General features: G+C 43.4%; 1 protein-coding gene across 2 annotated transcripts; it reads right to left on the reverse strand.

Moving 5' to 3' along the window:
* Nucleotides 1-561: 561 nt before the first annotated feature.
* LOC131836900 (acyl-coenzyme A thioesterase 1) lies at nucleotides 562-24,955 on the reverse strand. Of its 2 annotated transcripts, none has more exons than XM_059182880.1 (3): nucleotides 24,120-24,955; nucleotides 22,209-22,411; nucleotides 562-844 (listed from the first exon to the last, which is right to left on the reverse strand). In XM_059182880.1, exons 1-3 carry the CDS (start codon nucleotides 24,691-24,693, stop codon nucleotides 605-607), a joined length of 1,017 nt encoding a protein of 338 aa, XP_059038863.1. In that variant the 5' UTR covers nucleotides 24,694-24,955; the 3' UTR covers nucleotides 562-604. The 2 variants fall into 2 exon arrangements, with proteins under 2 accessions (XP_059038863.1, XP_059038862.1); XM_059182879.1 differs by lacking the exon at nucleotides 562-844 and adding an exon at nucleotides 17,937-20,180 and having other exon boundaries at nucleotides 24,120-24,932.
* Between the last annotated feature and the right edge of the window lie 1,478 nt (nucleotides 24,956-26,433).

The raw sequence follows: 26,433 nt of genomic DNA on the forward strand, positions 1-26,433 counted from the left end.
ATATGAGTTTAAGGTGATACCAACAAATAAAAAGCAAATAGTGAAATGGTAGATATAAACTCAGTATGTTAGTTATGTTAAATGTAAATGGACTAAATACTCCAGTAAAAAGACAAAAACTGGCTTTTGAAAAGTCAGTCTATTAAAAAAGAAAGAAAGAAAGAAAGAAAGAAACCGTATCCTACTTACTGGAGGAGACATAACATGAATATTAAGATACAGAAAGATTCAAAGTGACAGGAAAGAAAAATATATGCTATATAAATGCTAACAAAAATAAAGGTGCTGTGGCTATACTAATTCAAAGTAAACTTTAGGGCAAAAAATAGTAGAAGAGTCCTTTTTTGTTAATAGTTAAATGTATAATGATGAGAAAAGTTTGCTTTAACAGGAAGATATTATGTTTCTGAAAACTGTCTGAAAATATAAAATGCAAAATCATCATAACTGAAAGAAGAGACAAATCCCCAAACTAAAAGATTTTTACTCATCTCAGTGACTGAGAACGGAGATTTTATTTTATTTTGATTAGGCAGTGATTGCATTTTCTTTTTCTTTAAATAAGGTGGTACCATTCCTCAAAGAACTGATGCAGTTTTGAACATCATTTCCCAATGAAAGGAACTACATCTATCTCTGCTTGTGTGTTGGGTTCATTTTGCAGTAGATGAACCAGCGCCTGCACATCTTCACCCAGTAACAGTCCCTGCAGTGATCCTTGATTATGCTGTTGGTCTTGAACAGCAAGGGAAGCTGCAGGCTGGGGAGGAGGCAGATGGGTCAGAGCATCGTGGCCCAGGTGCACTGGGCTTTGCACCGACAGGACCTTCAGTGCACAAGGGTCCTAGAAAGAGAGTGGAGAGCATGCAGGGGTTCACCAGAAAGCGAGGACTCTTAAAGAGCAGAGGGCTCAGGGTGGACAACAGTATTACAAGCACGATTGCTGTGTTGTGGCTGAGTCTGGGAAGAAGGTACCTGACAGATTACTCGCAGAGCATTTCACACATGCCTGTGCAGTGGGCAAGAACAAAGAGATCTTAAAAATTTGTAAGGATATGAAATTTAAAGTGAGACAGTCAGTATGGTGGTGGTGGTGGTTTTTTTTTTCCCCCCCTCCAGCCACTTTCAAGTGCTCTGGTGCAGATGCAGGAGAAGTAAGAGGGGACATCCTTGCCTTATTCCTTATCTTAGTAAGAAAGCTTCTAGTTTTTCACCATTAAGTATGATGTTTGCTGTAGGGTTTTTGTAGATATTCCTTATCAACTTGAGTAAGTTCCCCTTTATTCCTACTTTCCTGAGAATTTTTAATCATGAATGGGTGTTAGATTTTGTCAGATGCTTCTTTCTGCATCTATTGAGCAGGTGATTTTCCTTTTTTTGCCTGTTGGACTCCATTAATAGATTTTTGAATGTTGAACCAGCCTTGCTTAGTTAGCTAGGATATATCCCATTTGGTTGTGTTGTAGAATTCTCTTTTTCTTTTTTAAAAGATTTTATTTATTTATTTATTTGACAGAGAGAGATCACAAGTAGGCAGAGAGGCAGGCAGAGAGAGAGAGGAGGAAGGAGGCTCCCTGCTACACAGAGAGCTTAATGTGGGGCTCGATCCCAGAACCCTCAGATCATGACCTGAGCTGAAGACAGAGACTTTAACCCATTGAGCCACCCAGGCAGCTCATTTCTTTTTCTTTTTTTTTTTTTAAGTTTTATTCATATAAGTAATCTCTGTACCCAATGTGGGGCTCACACTCATGACCCTGAGATCAAGAGGCTCACATTCTTCCAACTGAGCCAGCCAGGTGCCCCAATTCTTTTTAAATATCAACTGCTTCTTTATTGTTTCATTTAGAATTTTAGAATTTAATTTTCATTGAGACAAGTATTTATGTCTATTATCTATTTATGTATCTATAATTATACATAGATTATTATATATTCTTTATACATGCGGTTATTATGGATTCTTAATAATGCGGTTATTATGGATTCTTTCTCTTTTAACTGTACAGAAGGTTCTTTATAAGAAGAGAGAGATAGGATGGGCACCTGGATGGCACAGTTGGTTAAGCATCTGCTTTCAGCTCAGGTCATGATCCTGGAGTCCTGGGATCAAGCCTTGCATCAGGCTCCCTGGTCAGTGGGGAGTCTGCTTCTCCCTCTCTCTTCATACTTCCACCCTGCTCATGCTCTCTCTTGCTCTCTATCAAATAAACAAAATCTTAAAAAAAAAAAAAAAAAAAAAAAGCAGGGCTCAGGTCATGATCTCAGGGTCCTGGGATCGAGTCCCGCATCAGGCTCTCTGCTGGGCAGGGAGCCTGCTTCCTCCTCTCTCTCTGCCTTCCTCTCTGCCTACTTGTGATCTCTCTCTGTGACATATAAATAAATAAAATCTTAAAAAAAAAAAGAAACAAAGAAGCTTCCTCGTGGAGCCATCTCTCCCATGTCTCAAATCATGTGAGGCTTACACATCAAGAGAAAATATTTGTGCAGGTTTGTTTTTTAATGTCAGAATAGTTTTGAAGCAGAAATAAATTTCCCTGAACCTAAGCTTTTTCTACATAGAAGTTCTCCTAGAGAAGGGTTTTTTGCTCTGGAGCACTGTTTATTGACCAAAGAATTTCTGAGAGTATACTATTTTCTCATCTGTGCTGCCACAGAAGATCACATTCCAGCTCAGAAACAAAGTTTATTGGTGGAGAGTCTCCTTGCTAACCCTTTGTACACATATAACTTCTTGTCACTTAATGGACTTGCTAGGGGATGGCATGGAACTTTAACATGTAAAAATGACTTTAAAAAAAAAAAAAGGGGCGCCTGGGTGGCTCAGTGGGTTAAGCCAGCCACTGCCTTCTGCTCAGGTCATGATCTCAGGGTCCTAGGATCGAGTCCCGCATCAGGCTCTCTGCTCAGCGGGGAGCCTGCTTCCCTCTCTCTCTCTCTGCCTGCCTCTCCGTCTACTTGTGGTTTCTCTCTGTCAAATAAATAAATAAAATCTTTAAAAAAATAAAAATAAAAAAATAAAATAAAAATGACACCACATTTTTTAAAAAATATTTTTATTTATTTATTTATTTGACAGACAGAGAGAGATCACAAGTAGGCAGAGAGGCAGGCGGGGACGGGGGGTGGGAGAAGCAGGCTCTCTGCTGAGCAGAGAGCCCGATGTGAGGCTCGATCCCAGGACCCTGAGATGATGACCCAAACTGAAGGAAGAAGCTCAATCCATGGAGCCGCCCAGATGCCCAAAAATGAGACCACATTTTGTCTCATGTAGTATTTCTCCACTTTGAGATCTGATTCATTGTCACTTGCTTTGTAGAAAAAGAAAATATTTTTCAAATCAAAATTACATGTATGCTTGCAACTCTGGCTGTGTTACAACTGTTCAGTCCAGGTCACCCTGAAGGACACTGTTTTTATTTGTATGAAGCTGTGTCTCCATTCATACTTTACTCATACTTCAGTTACGTTTTCTTTTCTTTCTTTCTTTTTTTGTTTTTATTTTATTTATTTATTTGACAGAGAGAGATCACAAGCAGGAAGAGAGGCAGGCAGAGAGAGAGAGAAGGAAGCAGGCTCCCCGCTGAGCGGAGAGCCCGATGCGGGGCTCAATCCCAGGACCCTGAGATCATGACCTGACCCGAAGGCAGAGGCTTTAACCCACTGAGCCACCCAGGCGCCCCCTTCAGTGAGGTTTTAATGTAATTAATAATGTAATATCCAGGAAATAAACTTATTCCTCAATCAGATACTCCAGAAGTATTTTTTACTATAGTAGGGGAAAAGAGCAGTGTCTCACCTTGCTCTGAGTGTTTGAGCCTAAACTGATTCATATTCAACTGACTGGCTGATTCTCGTTCATAAATCTGAATAAATTCCGTCATTAATGCCTGCATTCTCTTTGTTTCACCTTATATGGGCTCTGTCAATCTTTGTAACTGAAAGATAACTATCATTTCTTTTATTTTTCTTATTTTTATTTTTATTTATTTATTTATTTGACAGACAGATCACAAGTAGGCAGAGAGGCAGGCATAGAGGGAGAGAGAGCGAGCGAGCGAGAGAGAGAGGAGAAAGCAGGCTCCCTGGTGAGCAGAGAGCCCAACGTGGGGCTCGATCCCAGGACCCTGAGATCATGACCTGAGCCGAAGGTAGAGGCTTTAACCCAGTGAGCCACCCAGGCGCCACTATTTTTCTTATTTTTAAAAGAAGTTTTTATTTTAATTCTAGTTAGTTAACATACAGTGTTATTTTCAAGTACAATATAGTGATTCTACAATTCTATGCATCACCCAGTGCTCATCAAGACAAATGCACTCCTGGGGCGCCTGGGTGGCTCAGTGGGTTAAGCCGCTGCCTTTGGCTCAGGTCATGATCTCAGGGTCCTGGGATCGAGCCCCGCATCGGGCTCTCTGCTCAGCAGGGAGCCTGCTTCCCTCTCTCTCTCCCTCTCTGCCTGCCTCTCCATCTATTTGTGATTTCTCTCTGTAAAATAAATAAATAAAATCTTTAAAAAAAAAAAAGACAAATGCACTCCTTAATCCCCATCATCTAGTTACCCCCACCCACCCACCCATGTCCCCTCTGGTAACAGTCCGTTTGTTCCCCATAGTACCCCGGGATCATGATCTGAGCTGAAGGCAGGCGCTTAACCAACTGAGCCACCCAGTTGTCCCTGCGTTGCTGCTTTTAAAGATTTTTATTTATTTATTTGACACACAGAGAGAGAAATCACAAGCAGGCAGAGAGGCAGGCAGAAGAGGGGGGAAGCAGGCTCCCTGTTGAGCAGAGATTCCCGATGCGGGACTCGATCCCAGGACCCCAGGACCCCAAAATCATGACCTGAGCCGAAGGCAGAGGCTTAACCCACTGAGCCACCCAGGCGCCCTGCGTTGCTGCTTTTAAAATCTTTTCTTTTTTTTTTTTTTTTTTTTTTTTTTTTTTTTTTTTTTTTAAAGATTTTATTTATTTATTTGACAGAGAGAAATCACAAGTAGGCAGAGAGGCAGGCAGAGAGAGAGAGAGAGGAGGAAGCAGGCTCCCTGCTGAGCAGTGAGCCCGATGCGGGACTCGATCCCAGGACCCTGAGATCATGACCTGAGCCGAAGGCAGCGGCTTAACCACTGAGCCACCCAGGCGTCCCTAAAATCTTTTCTTCATCACTATATTTTGCCAGTTTAATTGTAATATATCTTAGTGTGGGTCTGCTTTTGTTGATTTTGATGGGAGATCTCTGTGCCTCCTAGATCTGGATATCTCTTTCCTTCCCCAGATTAGGGAGGTTTTTATCCATTATTTCTTCAAATAAATTTTCTGCCCCTTTTTCTCTCTTTTCTTCTGAGACTCCTAGAATACAAATGTTATGTTTGATGGAGTCACTGAGTTCCCTAAGTCTATTCTCCTTTTGCGTAATTCTTTTCTCTCCCTTTGTTCCGCCTGGTTACTTTCCATTACTCGCTCTCTTTAGGTCACTAATCCCTTCCTTTGCTTCTTCCATCCTGCTGTCCGTACCAGCAATCACGCTCCTCATTTTGTACACGGAGTTCTTTATCTCTGCTATGTTATTCCTTATCGCTCACATCTTCTACTCTTTTCTCAAGTCCAGTGAGTATCATTATGATCATTGCTTTAAATTCTCTACCAGGCATGTTACTTATATCCATTTCATGTATATCTCTGGCCATGGCCCTTGTCCTGTTCTTTCATTTGGGATAAATTTCTCTGTCTTCTCATTTTGCTGCCTCCTTGTGTCTGTTTCTTTGGTAAGAAAGTCAGCTATGTCTTTTGTTCTTGAAAGTAGTGACTTCATGAAGAAGAGGTCTGGAGTACCCTGCAGTGCCGTGTCCCCTGTTCAGCAGAACCGGGCAAGGAGCCTATCCTATGTGGGTGGCTTTCCCCCTGCTGTTGTGTTGAGTCACTTGTCCTTTTAATATAGTCATCTGTGCTGACTCTCTGCCTGTTTGGAGCTCTGTGTAATGTTAGTGAGACTCAGGCTAGTTCCAAGGGTGCGTGCCTGCCAGGGAACTTGAGTGCTGGAGGAGGTCGTGGCAAAATTTGTGCTGGGCCACTAGTCCTATGGAAGATCCCCTGAAGTGCCTCAAAGTGCTGCTGTGGCTACCAGCCAGGTGTGGGCGTGGCCAGGAGCAGGAGACTGGCTCCCAGTGGGGCAGTGGGTAAAACTGGCTGGGGGTGCCTGGTGGTAGCTTGTACAGCTAGAAACAGCACGCAGCAGGGGCTGGGTGCCCCAAACCACCTGGAGGCAGCTCAGGGCAGCAGCTGTGTACCCTGCAGCTGAGTGGGACTGGTATGCAGTTTGAACATTTGTCTTGAGTTCAGGGCCAAGGGGGTAGGCTTGGAGCGTGCGAGTGTGTGGTACACTGCTAAGCAGGTTAGGTACCAGCGCTGTGCAGCCCTGCCTCCCGCCGATGGCCCTGTGTTTATGCTGGGGGCTAGGGGATGAAAATGGTGCCCGCCAGCTTCCTTGTTTTCCAATATGCTGCGAAGTTAGTATGAATCTACCTGTCCCTCATTTGCTCTCTGGCATTGTACAGTCTGCTGTTTTTATGTTGCCTCTCTGCCCGGGCTGTGCTTCAGGGGCAGCAACAGAGCTAGTGCTTGCCGTCTTGGGTGGAAGTGCTGAGTCAACTGACTTTTAAAACTCCAGGCCCCAAATCCCCTTCATTAAACAAACTCAAAGAATTCAGCCCCTCTGTTTTTCAAAGCCAAAGCTTACAGGGAATGGTGCACGGCCCTGTTTCTCCACCCGCTCTGCACACCCAGCTGCCTCCCTACTGCAAGCATCCTCCCTCTGCATATCTGGCCCCTCTAATCTTTTGGGTACAGCTTCTTCTCTATATTTGGTTGTGGAGTTTGTTCTGCCAGTCTTTTGATGGCTCTCTGGTTTAGTGATTTGGATGTGAATGATACACAGTTGTAAACCTGAGACAGAGTGATCTCAGGGTCCTTCTAGTCAGCTATCTTCCCCTCACCAGGAACTGTGATTTCTAAACTAAGACTTGGGCCCGTTCTCACAGAGAAAAATCTCTCTTTATAGAAATTAAAAAATAAGTTTTATTGAGGATTGTAGAATTTGGCACTGAGAATTTGGCCTCAGTTACTCAAGCATCTGCTTTGGCTCAGGTCATATCACAGAGTCCTGGAATAGAGCCCTACATTGGGCTCCCTGCTTGGTGGGGCGGGGATTCTGCTTCTCCTTTGCCTCTGCCCCTCCCGCTAACTCTGCCCTCCCCAATCCCCCCATCCAGCTGGGCTCTCTTTCTTGCAAATAAATAAATACAAATCTTAAAAAAAAAAAAAAGAAAGAAAAGAAAAGAAAAAGAAAAACAATTGTTTGCTCTCTCCCTCTGTCAAAATAATTAATTTTTAAAAAATAACTTAAAAAATAAAAGAAAAATGTTAGTCAATAGTGACCAATAGCTTCCTATACAGAGATGCTAGGAAATAAATTAACTGTGCAATTTGTTTTTTCCTTAAAACTATAAACTTGCCGAACTAAAATTTTCTTTTAAACTCTACAGAACTTATTTATTATCCTTAAAGGAGAAACTTATATTTCCACGCTTACTCTTTCTTTTTTCTTTTTCTTTTTTAAAGATTTTATTTATTTACTTGACAGAGAGAGAGAGAGATCACAAGTAGGCAGAGAGAGAGGGGGAAGCCGGTTCCCCGCTGAGCGGAGAGCTCGATGCGGGGCTCGATCCCTGGACCCTGAGATCATGACCTGAGCCGAAGGCAGAGGCCCAACCCACTGAGCCACCCAGGCGCCCCGAGGCTTACTCCTTCTTGAGTTAACAGGGAAGTCTACATCCCAAGCAAACAGTCTGAGATTGACATGGAAATGAATTTACAAAGATAATCATCACATCTGTAATCATTACAGCTAACTTGTTTTAAAACCTAGATATCCAAAAATAGAAAACCACTTAAGTAATTATGGATTATGAAATACTGTCAACATTCAGAAGGTTTGGTACCATGTTCAGTGTATGATGTTAGGTCAGAGAAAAGCAGGGTAAAAATCTGTACACAAGGTTAAAATATGAATACACATACATATATAGAAAAAAATAAGAAAATGAAGTATACTAAAATTTTAATTATGCTTTCTCTTTTAAATACTTAAACCTTTTATTTTTAAAAAGATTTTATTTATTTACTTGACAGAGACAGTAAGAGAAAGAACACCAGCAGGGGGGAGTGTGAGAGGTAGAAGCAGGCTTCCCACTGAGTGCGGAACCCCATGCAGGCGGATCCTAGGACCCCGGGATCATGACCTGAGCCAAAGGCAGACACTTAACGATTGAGCCACCCAGATGCCCCAAACCTTTTATTTTAAAATAGTTTTCAGTTTACAGAGAAGTTGCAAAATTACAGTTTCTGTATACCCAGCACCCACTTTCCCCTTTTGTTAGTATATTATATTAGTATGGCACATTTGTCACAACTAATGAGCCAATACTGATATATTAGTATTAGCTAAACTCCATATTCCGTCCTGTTTCCTTAGTTTCCCCCATTGTCCTTTTTCTGTTCAAGGATCCCATCTAGGATATCATATTACAGTTAGTCAGGCCTCCTTAGGCTCTTCTTGGCTATGACAGTTTCTCAGACTTTTTGTTTTTAATGACCTTGACAGTTGTGAGTATTGTGGTTAGGTATTTTGCAGAATGTCCCTTAATTTGGTCTTGCTTGAAGCTTTTCTCATGACGAGACTAGGGTTAAGGGTTCTTGGGAGGAAGACTGCAGAGGTGAAGTGCCACTTTCAACACATCGGTCATACCAAGATTATGTGGCATCAACACAATTTATCCCTGAAATTTACCTGGCTAACGTAGTGTTTGTTACGCTTCTTCATTAGAGTTACTTCCTGTCCCCCTTTCCATACTGTATACTTTGGCAGTAACTAAATATAGCTTCCTTCATTTTGACTACTTTATAATTTTCTATATTGTCTAAATTTCTACAATAAACACATATTTCCTTAAATATACATTTATTCTCTATTTTATTTATATTTATAAGTTTATACTTATAAATAAATTATATATTTATTCATATATTTATCTATTTATCTATATAATATATAGTTATATATAAAATTATATTTATTTATAAGTAAATATATTTATTCATTTATTTATTTATTTTTAAGATTTTATTTATTTATTTGACAGACAGAGATCACAAGTAGGCAGAGAGGCAGGCAGAGAGAGAGGGGGAAGCAGGCTCCCTGCCAAGCAGAGAGCCGGATTCGAGGCTCCATCCCAGGACCCTGGGACTATGACCTGAGCCAAAGGCAGGGGCTTTAACTCACTGAGCCCCCCAGGTGCCCCCATAAACCAGTTTTAAATCCTACCTATACTTCAGCTCCCTTCTGAAATGCCACTACTCTAAAGTTCTCCCCACCTCCCCACCTAAGTTAGATGTGGTTTGTCCCATCCTTGTATAATACTGTCCCTGTGGCACTTTTATTCTGTTCTACCTCTACACTAAAATGTTATTTCCCTGACTTGGTTCTACATCCATCTTATTTCAGGAGGGATTAAGGAGGGGCTCCTCTCTTCCCTGTGTCTGCTGCAAGGCCCAGTCTGCAAGGGACACAGTCATCCACACTCTTAACATCTTTTCGTTTCTGTCCTGAGGCTCTCTCAGGAACCTGCTCCAGGGTCTCTGAGGATAATGAGTATTCCAGCATGATTCCAGCGAAGAAATTACCTTGGAGAGTATAGTTAAACCAGTCTGGTGTTTCTAGTCCAGGTGCTGAGGAAAGCATGCAGAAAGCACAATCAGCGGTACAAAGAGAAGCCCCCGAGCCCGCTATTAGCTTTGGCCAAGGGCGGAGGAGGCATTCCTGAGCCCACTGAGGTGTGTGGAGACGAGAAACTATAGGCACCAAATTTTCCTGATGTTAAAACAATCTTCGCCTCTTTCATACCTTTTTCTTTTGGCTCTCAAAAAATTTTCTTATGGTTTAGTCCTGGCTTGGCAGAGCCAGAGAGACCACAAGCCCCTCTAGTTAGCACCTTTGCGAAGAGTTTTTTTTTTTTTTTTTTAAGATTTTATTTATTTATTTGAGAGAGGGAGAGAGAGCATGAGAAGAGAGGAGACTCCCCAAGGAGCCGGAAGCCTGATGAGGGACTCGATTCCAGAACTCCAGGATCGTGACCTGAGATGAAGGCCGTGGCTTAACCAACTGAGCCACCCAGGCATCCCCCCCCTTTTAAAAAATTTTATTTATTTATTTGACAGATCACCAGTAGGCAGAGGCAGGCACAGAGAGAGAAAGGAGGAAGCAGGCTCCCTGTTGAGCAGAGAGCCCAATGTGGGACTCGATCCCAGGACCCTGAGATCATGACCTGAGCCGAAGGCAGAGACTTAAGCCACCGAGCCACCCAGGCGCCCCTCTAAATGCTTTTTCTTAAGATGACATTTTATTCACTTAGGTGCTGTCTGAATGTGAAGCAGGATTCTCTGTAATGTAGCGATTCAATGAAAATTAGAATTCAATGATAAAACAGAAGAGGAAGGGAAATATAAATAATGTTAAGTCATAATCCATATTAAGAAAAAAGATCCATTTGCCATGCTTACATCTTAATAATCTTCCTGATCTTTTTCTTTAATTTTGTAAATATGTTTCCAAATGTTATTTGAAAATATGTCCTTGAAGAAGTTTTTTTTTTTTTTTTTTTTTTTTTAAATTTTTTATTTTTTATAAACATATATTTTTTATATACATATATTTTTATCCCCAGGTCTGTGAATCACCAGGTTTACACACTTCACAGCACTCACCAAATCACATACCCTCCCCAATGTCCATAATCCCACCCCCTTCTCCCCAACCCCCTCCCCCCGGCAACCCTCAGTTTGTTTTGTGAGATTAAGAGTCATTTATGGTTTGTCTCCCTCCCAATCCCATCTTGTTTCATTTATTCTTCTACCCACTTAAGCCTCCATGTTGCATCACCACTTCCTCATATCAGGGAGATCATATGATAGTTGTCTTTCTCTGCTTGACTTATTTCGCTAAGCATGATACGCTCTAGTTCCATCCACGTTGTTGCAAATGGCAAGATTTCATTTCTTTTGATGGCTGCATAGTATTCCATTGTGTATATATACCACATCTTCTTGATCCATTCATCTGTTGATGGACATCTAGGTTCTTTCCATAGTTTGGCTATTGTGGACATTGCTGCTATAAACATTCGGGTGCATGTGTCCCTTTGGATCACTACATTTGTATCTTTAGGGTAAATACCCAATAGTGCAATTGCTGGGTCATAGGGCAGTTCTATTTTCAACATTTTGAGGAACCTCCATGCTGTTTTCCAGAGTGGCTGCACCAGCTTGCATTCCCACCAACAGTGTAGGAGGGTTCCCCTTTCTCCGCATCCTCGCCAGCATCTGTCATTTCCTGACTTGTTGATTTTAGCCATTCTGACTGGTGTGAGGTGATATCTCATTGTGGTTTTGATTTGTATTTCCCTGATGCCGAGTGATATGGAGCACTTTTTCATGTGTCTGTTCGCCATCTGGATGTCTTCTTTGCAGAAATGTCTGTTCATGTCTTCTGCCCATTTCTTGATTGGATTATTTGTTCTTTGGGTGTTGAGTTTGCTAAGTTCTTTATAGATTCTGGACACTAGTCCTTTATCTGATATGTCGTTTGCAAATATCTTCTCCCATTCTGTCAGTTGTCTTTTGATTTTGTTAACTGTTTCCTTTGCTGTGCAAAAGCTTTTGATCTTGATGAAATCCCAGTAGTTCATTTTTTCCCTTGCTTCCCTTGCCTTTTGCGTTGTTCCTAGGAAGATGTTGCTGCGGCAGAGGTCGAAGAGGTTGCTGCCCGTGTTCTCCTCAAGGATTTTGATGGATTCCTTTCGTACATTGAGGTCCTTCATCCATTTTGAGTCTATTTTTGTGTGTGGTGTAAGGGAATGGTCCAATTTCATTTTTCTGCATGTGGCTGTCCAATTTTCCCAGCACCATTTATTGAAAAGGCTGTCTTTTTTCCATTGGACATTCTTTCCTGCTTTGTCGAAGATTAGTTGACCATAGATTTGAGGGTCTATTTCTGGGCTCTCTATTCTGTTCCATTGATCTATGTGTCTGTTTTTGTGCCAGTACCATGCTGTCTTGATGATGACAGCTTTGTAATAGAGCTTGAAGTCCGGAATTGTGATGCCACCAACGTTGGCTTTCTTTTTCAATATCCCTTTGGCTATTCGAGGTCTTTTCTGGTTCCATATAAATTTTAGAATTATTTGTTCCATTTCTTTGAAAAAGATGGATGGTACTTTGATAGGAATTGCATTAAATGTGTAGATTGCTTTAGGTAGCATAGACATTTTCACAATATTTATTCTTCCAATCCAGGAGCATGGAACATTTTTCCATTTCTTTGTGTCTTCCTCAATTTCTTTCATGAGTATTTTATAGTTTTCTGAGTATAGATTCTGTGTCTCTTTGGTTAGGTTTATTCCTAGGTATCTTATGGTTTTGGATGCAATTGTAAATGGGATTGACTCCTTAATATCTCTTTCTTCTGTCTTGCTGTTGGTGTAGAGAAATGCAACTGATTTCTGTGCATTGATTTTATATCCTGACACTTTACTGAATTCCTGTATAAGTTCTAGCAGTTTTGGAGTGGAGCCTTTTGGGTTTTCCACATATAGTATCATATCATCTGCGAAGAGTGATAATTTGACTTCTTCTTTGCCGATTTGGATGCCTTTAATTTCCTTTTGTTGTCTGATTGCTGAGGCTAGGACCTCTAGTACGATGTTGAATAGCAGTGGTGATAATGGACATCCCTGCCGTGTTCCTGACCTTAGCGGAAAAGCTTTCAGTTTTTCTCCATTGAGAATGATATTTGCGGTGGGTTTTTCATAGATGGCTTTGATGATATTGAGGTATGTGCCCTCTATCCCTACACTTTGAAGAGTTTTGATCAGGAAGGGATGTTGTACTTTGTCAAATGCTTTTTCAGCATCTATTGAGAGTATCATATGGTTCTTGTTCTTACTTTTATTGATGTGTTGTATCACATTGACTGATTTGCGGATGTTGAACCAACCTTGCAGCCCTGGAATAAATCCCACTTGGTCGTGGTGAATAATCTTTTTAATGTACTGTTGAATCCGATTGGCTAGTATTTTGTTGAGTATTTTCGCATCTGTGTTCATCAAGGATATCGGTCTATAGCTCTCTTTTTTGGTGGGATCCTTGTCTGGTTTTGGGATCAAGGTGATGCTGGCCTCATAAAATGAGTTTGGAAGTTTTCCTTCCATTTCTATTTTTTGGAACAGTTTCAGGAGAATAGGAATTAGTTCTTCTTTAAATGTTTGGTAGAATTCCCCCAGGAAGCCGTCTGGCCCTGGGCTTTTGTTTGTTTGGAGATTTTTAATGACTGTTTCAATCTCCTTACTGGTTATGGGTCTGTTCAGGCTTTCTATTTCTTCATGGTTCAGTTGTGGTAGTTTATATGTTTCTAGGAATGCATCCATTTCTTCCAGATTGTCAAATTTATTGCCGTAGAGTTGCTCATAGTATGTTCTTATAATAGTTTGTATTTCCTTGGTGTTAGTTGTGATCTCTCCTCTTTCTTTCATGATTTTATTTATTTGGGTCCTTTCTCTTTTCTTTTTGATAAGTCGGGCCAGGGGTTTATCAATTTTATTAATTCTTTCAAAGAACCAGCTCCTAGTTTCGTTGATTTGTTCTATTGTTTTTTTGGTTTCTATTTCATTGATTTCTGCTCTGATCTTTATGATTTCTCTTCTCCTGCTGGGCTTAGGGTTTCTTTCTTGTTCTTTCTCCAGCTCCTTTAGGTGTAGGGTTAGGTTGTGTACCTGAGACCTTTCTTGTTTCTTGAGAAAGGCTTGTACCGCTATATATTTTCCTCTCAGGACTGCCTTTGTTGTGTCCCACAGATTTTGAACCGTTGTATTTTCATTATCATTTGTTTCCATGATTTTTTTCAATTCTTCTTTAATTTCCCGGTTGACCCATTCATTCTTTAGAAGGATACTGTTTAGTCTCCATGTATTTGGGTTCTTTCCAAACTTCCTTTTGTGGTTGAGTTCTAGCTTTAGAGCATTGTGGTCTGAAAATATGCAGGGAATGATCCCAATCTTTTGATACCGGTTGAGTCCTGATTTAGGACCGAGGATGTGATCTATTCTGGAGAATGTTCCATGTGCACTAGAGAAGAATGTGTATTCTGTTGCTTTGGGATGAAATGTTCTGAATATATCTGTGATGTCCATCTGGTCCAGTGTGTCATTTAAGGCCTTTATTTCCTTGCTGATCTTTTGCTTGGATGACCTGTCCATTTCAGTGAGGGGAGTGTTAAAGTCCCCTACTATTATTGTATTGTTGTTGATGTGTTTCTTTGATTTTGTTATTAATTGGTTTATATAGTTGGCTGCTCCCACGTTGGGGGCATAGATATTTAAAATTGTTAAATCTTCTTGTTGGACAGACCCTTTGAGTATGATATAGTGTCCTTCCTCATCTCTTATTACAGTCTTTGGCTTAAAATCTAATTGATCTGATATAAGGATTGCCACTCCTGCTTTCTTCTGATGTCCATTAGCATGGTAAATTCTTTTCCACCCCCTCACTTTAAATCTGGAGGTGTCTTCGGGCTTAAAATGTGTTTCTTGGAGGCAACATATAGATGGGTTTTGTTTTTTTATCCATTCTGATACCCTGTGTCTTTTGACAGGGGCATTTAGCCCATTCACATTCAGGGTAAGTATTGAGAGATATGAATTTAGTGCCATTGTATTGCCTGTAAGGTGACTGTTACTGTATATGGTCTCTGTTCCTTTCTGATCTACCACTTGTAGGCTCTCTCTTTGCTTAGAGGACCCCTTTCAATATTTCCTGTAGAGCTGGTTTGGTATTTGCAAATTCTTTCAGTTGTTGTTTGTCCTGGAAGCTTTTAATCTCTCCTTCTATTTTCAATGATAGCCTAGCTGGATATAGTATTCTTGGCTGCATGTTTTTCTCGTTTAGTGCTCTGAAAATATCATGCCAGCTCTTTCTGGCCTGCCAGGTCTCTGTGGATAAGTCAGCTGCCAATCTAATATTTTTACCATTGTATGTTACAGACTTCTTTTCCCGGGCTGCTTTCAGGATTTTCTCTTTGTCATTGAGACTTGTAAATTTTACTATTAGGTGACGGGGTGTGGGCCTATTCTTATTGATTTTGAGGGGCATTCTCTGAACCTCCTGAATTTTGATGCTCGTTCCCTTTGCCATATTGGGGAAATTCTCCCCAATAATTCTCTCCAGTATACCTTCTGCTCCCCTCTCACTTTCTTCTTCTTCTGGAATCCCAATTATTCTAATGTTGTTTCGTCTTATGGTGTCACTTATCTCTCGAATTCTCCCCTCGTGGTCCAGTAGCTGTTTGTCCCTCTTTTGATCAGCTTCTTTATTCTCTGTCATTTGGTCTTCTATATCACTAATTCTTTCTTCTGCCTCATTTATCCTAGCAGTGAGAGCCTCCATTTTTGATTGCACCTCATTAATAGCTTTTTTGATTTCAACTTGGTTAGATTTTAGTTCTTTTATTTCTCCAGAAAGGGCTTTTATATCTCTCGAGAGGGTTTCTCTAATATCTTCCATGCCTTTTTCGAGCCCGGCTAGAACCTTGAGAATTGTCATTCTGAACTCTAGATCTGACATATTACCGATGTCTGTATTGATTAGGTCCCTAGCCTTCGGTACTGCCTCTTGTTCTTTTTTTTGTGGTGAATTTTTACGTCTTGTCATTTTGTCCAGATAAGAGTAAATGAAGGGGCAAGTAAAATACTAAAAGGGTGGCAACAACCCCATGAAAATATGCTTTAGCCAAATTAGAAGAGATCCAAAATCGTGAGTGGGGAGAAAGGGGATAAAAAGAGGTTCAAAAAGGAAGAAAGAAAAAAGAAAAAAAAAAAAAAAAAAAAAGAAAAGAAAAGAATTTTTTTTAAAAAAGAAAACACCTAAGAAAAATGTAAAAATATATATATATATATATATATATATATATATTAGATAAACTAGTAAAAAATCGTTAAAAAAGAAAAAGGTAACAGTTAAAAAAAAAAAAATTTTACCCGAAGGCGAGGAAAAAAAAAAAAAATGAAAAAGAAAAAATTAAATTAACTGCAAGACTAAAAAAAATCACAGGAAAAAAGCCATGAGTTCCGTGCTTGGCTTTCTCCTCCTCTGGAATTCTGCTGCTCTCCTTGGTATTGAAACCGCACTCCTTGGTAGGTGAACTTGGTCTCGGCTGGATTTCTTGTTGATCTTCTGGGGGAGGGGCCTGTTGTAGTGATTCTCAAGTGTCTTTGCCCCAGGCGGAATTACACCGCCCTTACCCGGGGCCGGGGTGAGTGATCCGCTCGGGTTTGCTTTCAGGAGCTTTTGTTCCCTGAGCGCTTTCCGTAGAGTTCCGGAGGACGGGAATACAAATGGCGGCCTCCTGGTCTCCGGCCCGGAGGAGCCGAGAGCCCAGGGCCCCACTCCTCAGGGCGCCCTCAGAGAACAGCGCCCAGTCACTCCCGTCTGCCTGACCTCCGGCCGCGCTCCGAGCTCACCGAGCCTGCGACCGGTTCAAGGTAACACGGAGCTGCGAGCTTACTGTCGGCTCTGTCTCTGTAGCCGGCTTTCCCGTTCCAATACCCGCAAGCTCTGCGACACTCAGACACCCCCGATCCTTCTGTGACCCTGCGGGACCTGAGGCCACGCTGACCCCGCGTGGGCTTCGCCCCGGTTTAGCCTCTGGAGCGATGTCCCTCAGCGGAACAGACTTTTAAAAGTCCTGATTTTGTGCGCGGTTGCTCCGCCGCTTGCCGGGAGCCGGCCCCTCCCCCCGGGGTCTATCTTCCCGTCGCTTTGGATTCACTTCTCCGCCGGTCCTACCTTTCAGAAAGTGGTTGTTTTTCTGTTTCCAGAATTGCTGTTCTTCTTCTCTTCGATCTGCCGATGGATTTTCAGGTGTTTGCAATCTTTAGATAAGCTATCTAGCTGATCTCCGGCTAGCTGAAGCAGTCTCAGCTTGCTACTTCTCCGCCATCTTGACTCCTCCCCTGTCCTTGAAGAAGTTTAAAGTCCATGGATGTAACCACCAATTTCGAAGCCTTCCCACTTAATTATGAGAATGCTAGTGTATAATGCCCAATATGTAAACATCTGAATTTTCATTGTTAGGGAGAAGTGTTTCAGATTGCTATCACAGTCATCTTTGGCTAAACAAGTGTCAATCACTGACTCTAGCAGATTACATTTGCTTTAAAATGTTGTGAACAGGGGCTCCTGGGTGGCTCAGTCATTAAGCATCTGCCTTCGCTAAGGTCATGATCCCGGGGTCCTTGGATGTAGGCTCCTTGCTCAGAGGAAAGCCTGAATCTCCCTCTCCCACTCCCCTGTTTGTGTTCCTTTTCTCACTGTGTCTCTCTCTGTCAAGTAAAGAAATAAAATCTTTAAAAAAAAAAAAAAAAAGCTTTGAACAAGGTTTGTGTTTGCACATATTTTCATTTGCCTCCCAGAGTTGTGAGGATTAAGTGAGCGGCATAAAGTTGGTGCCGTATTTCCTTTCCCAACTGCTCTCCTTCCTCCTGGACTAAAACCACTGTCACTTCCATGTGTTGCTGTGGTATCAGATTTGTGTCCCGTAAAACCTGCCTCTTCCCACCACTTATTTGTTTTGTAAAATCAGTATCTTTAAAATGACATTAATGGGGCACCTGGGTGGCTCAGTGGGTTAAAGCCTCTGCCTTGGGCTCAGGTCGTGATCTCAGGGTCCTGGGATCGAGCCCCACATGGGGCTCTCTGCTCAGCGGGGAGCCTGCTTTCTCCTCTCCCTCTGCCTGCCTCTCTGCCTACTTGTGATCTGTCAATAAAATAAAATGACATTTATGCAACAAAACACATTTTTTTTATTGGTATACATATGAATGTTAAAGCAAAATATGTGAAAAGACACATATGAAAATTGTCACAAAGATTTTAGTGGAAGATGACGGTAGGCTGGGGACTGATGGGTCACTTCGCCTAGATTATTTTGAGCTGAAGGTAACTGAGAGTCTGCAGGCTCAAGAGAAACTTTTGCCCTCCCTTAATGACATGGAGGAATCTAAATTGAGGGTCTTTCCCAGAATAAGGGTTATTAACAGAGATAAACTGTATCAGAGTGACCTATCTGTATGGCAGAGCAAACATCTACTAATTATCAAACATCTTCTCTTATTGCCCTGTGAGCTGCACTCCTTCCCTTCAAAGTCCTAGACCCAAACCTTTTCTCCTTAGTTCAGGATGATGTTCATACCTTGTTTTGCCTGTCTTGGGAATTTCCATGGCTGTGTGGATTTCCTGTGCATATGCTATCAGATTTGATTTTCTCCTGTTTATCTACCTCTTGTCAATTTGATTCCTAGTTCAGCTAGAAGGACCTACGACAGGACAGGAATTCTTTCCCCCTGACAGTAGTCACAGTGGTGTCAACACGGAAAGGAGAAGGAATATCCACTTGTAACGTTCCAATATTTAACCTTTAACAAACTTGCTTATACTTACGGCTCTTTTCATTCCTGACATAATATGAATGTAGATTTTTTTTTTTTTTAAGATTTAAAAAACATTTCTTTGTGAGAGAGAGAGAGTGCACACAAGCTGGGGGAGCAGCAGACAGAGGGAGAAGCAGGCTTCCCACTGAGCAAGGAGCCCCATGTGGGACTCAATCCCAGAACCCTGGGATCAGGACCTGAGCCAAAGGCAGACACTCAACTGACCGAGCCATTCAGGTGTCCCAAATGGAGACTGTTTTTAATGGTGATGTCACTTAAAAAGAGAAAGGAATAAAAACCCAAAAGTGTTAAAATAATAAATCAGGTGGGGATGCCTGGGTGGCTCAGTTGGTGGATGACTGCCTTTGGCTCAGGTCATAATCCTGGAGTCCTGGGATCAAGTCCCGCATCAGGCTCCCAGCTCCACAGGGCATCTGCTTCTCTCTCTCTGACCTTCTCCTCGCTCATGCTCTCTCTCTCACTGTCTCTCTCTCAAATAAATAAATAAAATCTTAAAAAAATAATAATAATAAATCAGGTGAACTGTCTTTTTTTTTTTTTTTAAAGATTTTATTTATTGGGGCGCCTGGTGGTTCAGTGGATTAAAGACTCTGCCTTTGGCTCAGGTCGTGATCCCAGGGTCCTGGGATTGAGCCCCGCATCGGGCTTTCTGCTCGGCAGGGAGCCTGCTTCCCTTCCTCTCTCTCTGCCTGCCTCTCTGCCTACTTGTGATCTCTGTCAGATAAATAAATAAAATCTTAAAAAAAAAGATTTTGTTTATTTATTTGATAGACAGAGATCACAAGTAGGCAGAGAGGCAGGCAGAGAGAGAGGAAGGGAAGCAGGCTCCCTGCCGAGTAGAGAGCCCGATGCTGGGCTGAGCCGAAGGCTTTAACCCACTGAGCCACCCAGGTACCCCAGGTGAACTGTTTAACTGCTGCTGCTAGCGTATGTTAGTCTCACTCTCCTAACCTTCAAATAGTGGGCTATATTTTCAGGAGAGTCCCCCTAACTTTTCCCCACCAAGTGTTTGTGGAAGAAAGTCTGGAGCTGCTTCCAAGCATCTACCTGGGCCGTGGCATGAGCCCTGGGCTCCCCACCCCAGATGACAGGGCCACCCACCAAGGTGTGTAGGGAAGCCCGGCACAGGGGGAAGTAGGGAGGCTCAATGTAGTGTCCTGTCTCAGGGTAACAGATGATCTCGGGCTTCTTCCTACCATGGGCCTGCAAGCGCTTAGAGGCCTCATTAGCATAGAATTCACTCTTCCAGTTGTGGTCATCCTGACCTACAAGGAACAGGAAGGCACTCTCAGCTCTTTCTACGGGAATGAAACTCTTCTGGTCAGCTCCTTCCAAAGGGCTGTTCAGGACATCCACAATGTCTGCCAAGCCATCTTTGGTCAGCCTTACTCGATTTGGGTCTAAGCCCAGAGGGGGCAAGATCTCATCTTTGTAGTGTAAGGCTCCCCCGACATTGGCCACGGAGCCATTGACTAAGACCGTGGCGGTGATGCCCTTCAGGAACGACGCCATGGAGAGGCAGAGGTCACCTCCTTTGGAGCTGCCAAGCAGCCCGACTCCTGGACCCTTTACCTGAGGAAAGGACAGAGGAGGAAGGAGAATGAGGCTATGAACAGCGCAATGTGACGAGCAGGGCTTGGAACTGAACAAAGGGGCAACTGAGCCTCAATCTGGGCTCTACCATTTGCCAAGTTTTGCAGTCTTGGTGTATTATTCACTTACTCTTCCTCTATCTGCCTTTCTGAAGTTTCTCTATCATCATTCTTGGTGACTTCAGCAACCACATGGAGGATATACTCAATACTCTGGCTTCTCAGCCTCATTCCGTCGTGCTACATTTCACTTACGTCTGCTTTCCACTTCCCCCAAATCCATGGCACACCTCTCCCACAACCTAAAGCTTCTTAACCTTTAACCCTGCTCACTTTCACTGTCCCCTCTTCACACCAGATGGAGAAAATAAAGCTCTCCAGTAGGAACTCTGCCTCTTTTCACCCTGTGGGATCTACTTAATTCCACAAGAGCTCAAGCTTTCTACCCTCTCTTGGGTTTCCGAAGCACCTCTGTGCTTATCAAAGGGCCCCCTGCTGCCTGCACTTGGAGTCTCCTCCACTCTCATTCTCCAGGACTTACTCCTGCAACTAGGTCCTCTCCCTCCTTCATCATCACTTTCTACTCTACTGGCCCATTCCCAAGGGCATACTTAATGCTCTGTTTTCACAACAAACCCTTGACCTCACATCCATTCGGCCCTGGTGGGAATCAACCGGCCCTGGTGGGAATCAACCGTCTGAGTCGCTCGTTTTGTCTTCCCTTCTCTACCCTATCCCCTCAGGGTAGTTTGGGTCTGCACTATCCTTCGAGGACTGGTCTTGCCATAGTTACCAACATGTATTACAAAAGGCCCTCTGATTCACCACTCAACAGCAATCTTTTTCTCCCTATGGCTTCTACAACAGCACCCTTGACTGGTTTCAACCATTTATTCCTCCTAGAGGAAAAGTACTAGGAAATTAAATGACATATTATTATCATCCCAACTTTTCAGAGGAGGAAAGAGGGCCCGTAAGGTCATGGTGCTAGCTGCCAATTAGTGAAATCAAAACTTAAATTTAGGGGCGCCTGGGTGGCTCATTAGGTTAAAGCCTCTGTCTTTGGCTCAGGTCATGGTCTCAGGGGCCTGGGATCAAGCCCCGAATCCGGTTCTCTGCTCAGTGCGGAGCCTGCTTCCTCCTCTCTCTCTCTGCCTGCCTCTCTAACTAATTGTGATCTCTGTCTGTCAAATAAATAAATACAATCATTAAAAACAAAAACAAAAACACCTTAAACTTAACTCTTGTCTGTCCACATCTCATGCTGGTGCCACTGCACACTATCACCTTTTCTAAGAGTTCCAAAGCTTCCTGTCCACTGAAATCTGAATTGTAAAGTAAGCAAGTTTTATCTGCTGGTGGTCTGATACCGGAGCCTATAGCGCCCTCAAAACACTTCCTAGTACCCAGGTTCTTTGGCTGCCCAGTTCTTCTTTAACACTGTGGGGGTGCCTGGGTGGCTCAGTGGGTTAAAGCCTCTGTCTTCGGCTCAGGTTATGATCCCAGGGTCCTGGGATCAAGCCCCAAATCTGGCTCTCTGCTCAGCGGGGAGCCTGCTTCCCTCCTCTCTCTCTCTGCCTGCCTCTCTGCCTACCTGTGATCTCTGTCAAATAAATAAATAAAATCTTAAAAAAATACTCAACACTGAGGCCTCTCCCACAGCAGGGTTATGCACAAACATTTAACCTGGGGCCTTCTGGAGATAGTGATTCCAGTTCCCTTTCCTTCTACTTACTTTATCAAAGCCAGGGTTCGCAAAGATGTTTGGGCTTATAGTAATGTTCTGTAAAATACTGGGATTTAAAATTCCAAACCAACTAAGAACATCTTTACTAGCAGGAAATACAACAACATAAAATTGCACAGAAATGGTCTACAAGAAGTGACTCTAAATGGTAGTGTGTGTTGGAGCCTAGGAGCGGCTATGGTGAATTTGTCACATTCTGTGAAAACTAAGAGCAGTTATGAAGACACCGGTACACAGATCATAACCCAGAGAAGTTCTAACCTGAGGGTGATCCAGTAGATAGTTGACAGCTTCTTCAAAGTACTCCAGGTGGAGGATCTCCAGGCCTTTGGGGAGGTCTTCATAGTTATGATAAGCCAGAGCCATCACAGCAAAACCCTTGCCAGCCAGCAGACTAGCTCGATGTTCCAGAAGGCCACTTCCAACTCCATAAATGTCCACAATCCCAGGAAAGGGTCCTGGTTCTTTGCAAGAAACAAAACACAAAACTGAACTATTTCTGACACTCTCTGCCGTGGTGTCAAAAGCCCTGTGTTACCTACTTGGTGATATCAAAGTTTTCTATTGATGATCAGAAATGCTAGAAGCCCTCTGGTCCTCAAGGATCTAGACAGTGGCATAGGCTCAATCCACATTTCCCCTATACCCAGAGCCTCAAAGCACCACAGACTTTTTACAAATAGCATGCCTTAATTTTGTAATTGAAAATAATTTACAAGCAGACAATGAAGAGAGCAAAATCATTACCCACTGCCCCTCCCACCCAAAGCTAACAATGCCAAATGCTAAGGAGCAGGCAGAACACTGCTGGTGGAAACCCAAAATGATACAGCCACTTTGAAAACAGCTGAGCAATGTTTTACTTAACCACTTACTTACCAAATGATTTAGCAATCTCATTCCTAGGTATTCATCCAAGAGAAGGGAAAATTTGTGTTCACACAGAAACACTTAGGCAAGACTTTGTAGTGACTATTCATTATCTCCAAAGACTTGAAACCCAGCCTGGAAACCCGTCCTTCAACTGTTGAATGAATAAAACTGCCTTTTTTTTTTTTTTTTTTTAAAAGAGATTTTATTTATTTATTTAAGACAGAGAGAGAGATTGAGAGTGTAGCAGACTCCCCTCTGCCTAGGGAGCCTGGGATCACACCCTGAGCCAAAGGCAGCCATACTCTACCGACTGAGACACTCAGGTGCCCCCTTCACGTTAATTTTCTTAAACCTTAATATATTGTGAGATTTAGAAGCAAAGTTGCTATACTAAGAAACCATTAAAAAAAAAAAAAAAAAGGCGCCACCTGGCCGGCTCAATTGGCAGGGCATGAGAAGCTTGATCTTTGGGTTGTGAATTCGAGCCCCACCTTGAGTGTAGAGATTATCTTTTTTTTTTAAAGATTTTATTTATTGGGGCGCCTGGGTGGCTCAGTGGGTTAAAGCCTCTGCCTTCGGCTCAGGTCATGGTCCCGGGGTCCTAGGAGCGAGCCCCGCGTCGGGCTCTCTGCTCAGCCAGGGAGCCTGCTTCCTCCTCTCTCTCTGCCTGCCTCTCTGCCTACTTGTGATCTTTGTCTGTCAAATAAATAAAAATAAAATCTTAAAAAAAAAAAGATTTTATTTATTTACTTATTTGACAGAGAGAGCACAAGTAAGCAGAGAAACAGTCAGAGGAAGAGGGAGAAGCGGGCTCCGGGTGCCCCCAGTGTAGAGATTACTTAAAAATAAAATCTTTTTAAAAATAATCATTAAAGATTTGGAACTACCGAGCGCCTGCGTGCCTCAGTTGGTTAAGCGTCTGCCTTAGCCTCAGATCATGATCTCAGGGTCCTGAGATCGAGCCCCCCACCTGGCTCTCTGCTCAGCGGGGAGCTGGCTTCTCCCTCTCAAGTCTCCCTCTGTGCTCTCTCCCAGAAAAATAAAATCTTAAACAAACAAACAAACTTGGAACTACCTATAAATGTTTTCGTTTTCACCTATAACTGTCTTTCTCCTTTCCCTATGATGTCTTCTAACGAACCTCTCAATTTTGGAGAGGCAGACCCACCCCCCGCACCAGGGCCGACTTGGAAGCCCCCAGAAACCTCTGCAATGTTGGGAGCTACCTCCTTACTGTCGGTAGAAGTGCGGGAGACAAGAGAAAGGTAGTCAGGACAGCCGGGGACTCGGGGCGCTCACCTGCGGGCAGGAAGAGCGTGGCGCGCAACCCGCCCGCGCGCACCGGCTCCCGCCGCACGCCCGGCCGCAGGAACTCGCGCTCGTGCACCGCCCGGCCCAGGACACGACCCGCGTCGGGCTCGTGGCCGTCGAGCACCTCCAGCTCCACGGCGAAGGGCGTCTGCACGTCCCGCTTCACGAGCCGCACCAGGGGCTTCTCGGGCTCCAGGGCCCAGAGCAGCCCCATGGGCTCGAGCCCCACGAAGCTGCCGCCCAGCGCGGGCGCGCGCTCCAGGTCCAGGAGGCCGCCGGCGTCGGCTTCGTACCGCGCGTGGGCCCGGAAGAGCGCGCCCTTCTCGTCGCGCAGGGACGCGCGCAGCGTGACGGGCTGTCGCGGGGCCAGGCCGTGCACGGCGATGCGCACGGGCTGGTCCCAGCTGCAGCGGCCCGCGGGCTCCAGGCTCCAGGTCGCAGTGTTCCGGGCGGGGGCTCCAGAGACGCGGCCACCATGCCACAGCTTTGGAGACCCTGGCAGGAGGCCCCGTCGGCCGAGTCTGGAAGCTCGCAGGATAGCGCCAGAGGAGGCTACCATCATGCCTTCGGATTTTGGTCCTCGAGCGGTTTGAACAACGCAGTGAAGGAAGTTAGAAACTGCTCCAGGAGCCTCTAGCGGCGGGCTGCGTCATCCGCACGTTAAGCGCCCGGTGGGGCCGAGGAGCCCGACAAATTGAGCTTGGAGGGCCAGACTCCTGTCCCGCCAGGTCAGTGACTTACATGTAAAAGCAAGAGCGAAAATGACACGCATGAACTTGCTTTACGTACTGAAAAACCTGCACTATTGGGGAAGACTTTCGAAGTTCTTCTGGGAAGCTCATTGGTCCGCGCAGTGTTTGCCGATCAAGAAGCTGGCTCTGAAGGGTTGTGGCAGCTGGGAAAAGTCTCCAGTCGCCAGTTTTTGTTTTTAATTAATTTTGAAGGGGGTTTTGTTATTTTTCCACCCAGTTTTTTTTTAAATGATTTTATTTATTTGAGATAGAGCATGAGAACGAGTGGTTGTGGGGGGAGGGGAAAGAGAAAGGGAGAAGCAGGCTGTGCGCTGAGCAGGGAGCCCCATGGGCGGCTGGCACCCCTGGTATCAGGATCTGAGACCAAGTCGGGAGCCTAACTGACTGACCCTACCAGGCACCCCTCCAGTTGCCAAATTCTTAACAGCTAAGAGGACTGGAGCACTGGAATTTTTTTTTTTTTATCAGTTTGTTGAGTAATTTCCTCTCATTAATTATCATGAGGTTTCGTTAAAAGTGTGCATAATGGTGTTTTGTTTGTGTATTACCTGTGTATAGGCTTATCTTCCACACCATCCCCACATTTAAGAGGCCTGGAGTTTTACTAGCTGTGTGACCAGTGCATTTTTCCTTATAGGTATAAAAATAGACAAATGAGATCATAGCTACTGTACTTAGGCAAAGGTTATCTCTCTCTCCTCTGGGACGGCTCACCTTTCCCCCACTTTTTCATAAACTGTGGATGGGTTCCACCTAGTGGTGGATTTTTCACCAAACTTAACTTCAGGCCCCTTTTAAGACCTTGTATTGGATCTTATATTCATGATTTTATATATATATATATATATATATATATATATATATATATATATATATATATATTTATTAGAGAAACCTGCAAAATGTGTAAGCTCCACTCAAGCCCACAGCAGCTGTTTGCCACTGGTCCCCATAAGACCCCACCCTTCAAGGACCTTCCCAACCAAGCCTTTTTACCTAGTTTCAAATGTTCTCAGCTCCTGCTGGTTATTAATCATGCGATTCTCTGAAGCTCTAATTAGTGTTGCACTGGTTCTTTGGGATATTTCAGTGTATTTTGTGCACAGAAACGAAAGAAAGTAAATAATAATAATAGTTCCTAATCCTCTCAAGAGCTTTATGAGAAAATTAAGGCCTGGAGGGAGACGTGAAGTGATTTGCTGAAGATCAAGCCACTAAAAATACTGGGATTTATTTATTTTTAAAGATCTTCTTAATATTTATTTGTCTGAGAGAGATCACACAGTAGGGGGAGTGGCAGGGGGAGAAGCAGGCTCCCCACTGACTTGATCCCGGGACCCTGGGATCACAGCCTGAACTGAAGGCGGATACTTAACTAACTAAGCTTCCCAAGTGTCCTAAAATACTGGGATTTCTATCTTTGCAGTCAGATCCCACTCTGTGCTCTGAACCGTTACGCAGCTGTTCTCACGTGATATGTCCTATGGTAAAGATTTGTAAAACAGATACTCATACACTGTTGACGGATTTATGACCTTTTCAGAGCAAAC

The sequence above is a fragment of the Mustela lutreola genome, chromosome 7 (assembly GCF_030435805.1).
Source record: "Mustela lutreola isolate mMusLut2 chromosome 7, mMusLut2.pri, whole genome shotgun sequence".
Classification (NCBI taxonomy): Eukaryota; Metazoa; Chordata; class Mammalia; order Carnivora; family Mustelidae; genus Mustela; species Mustela lutreola.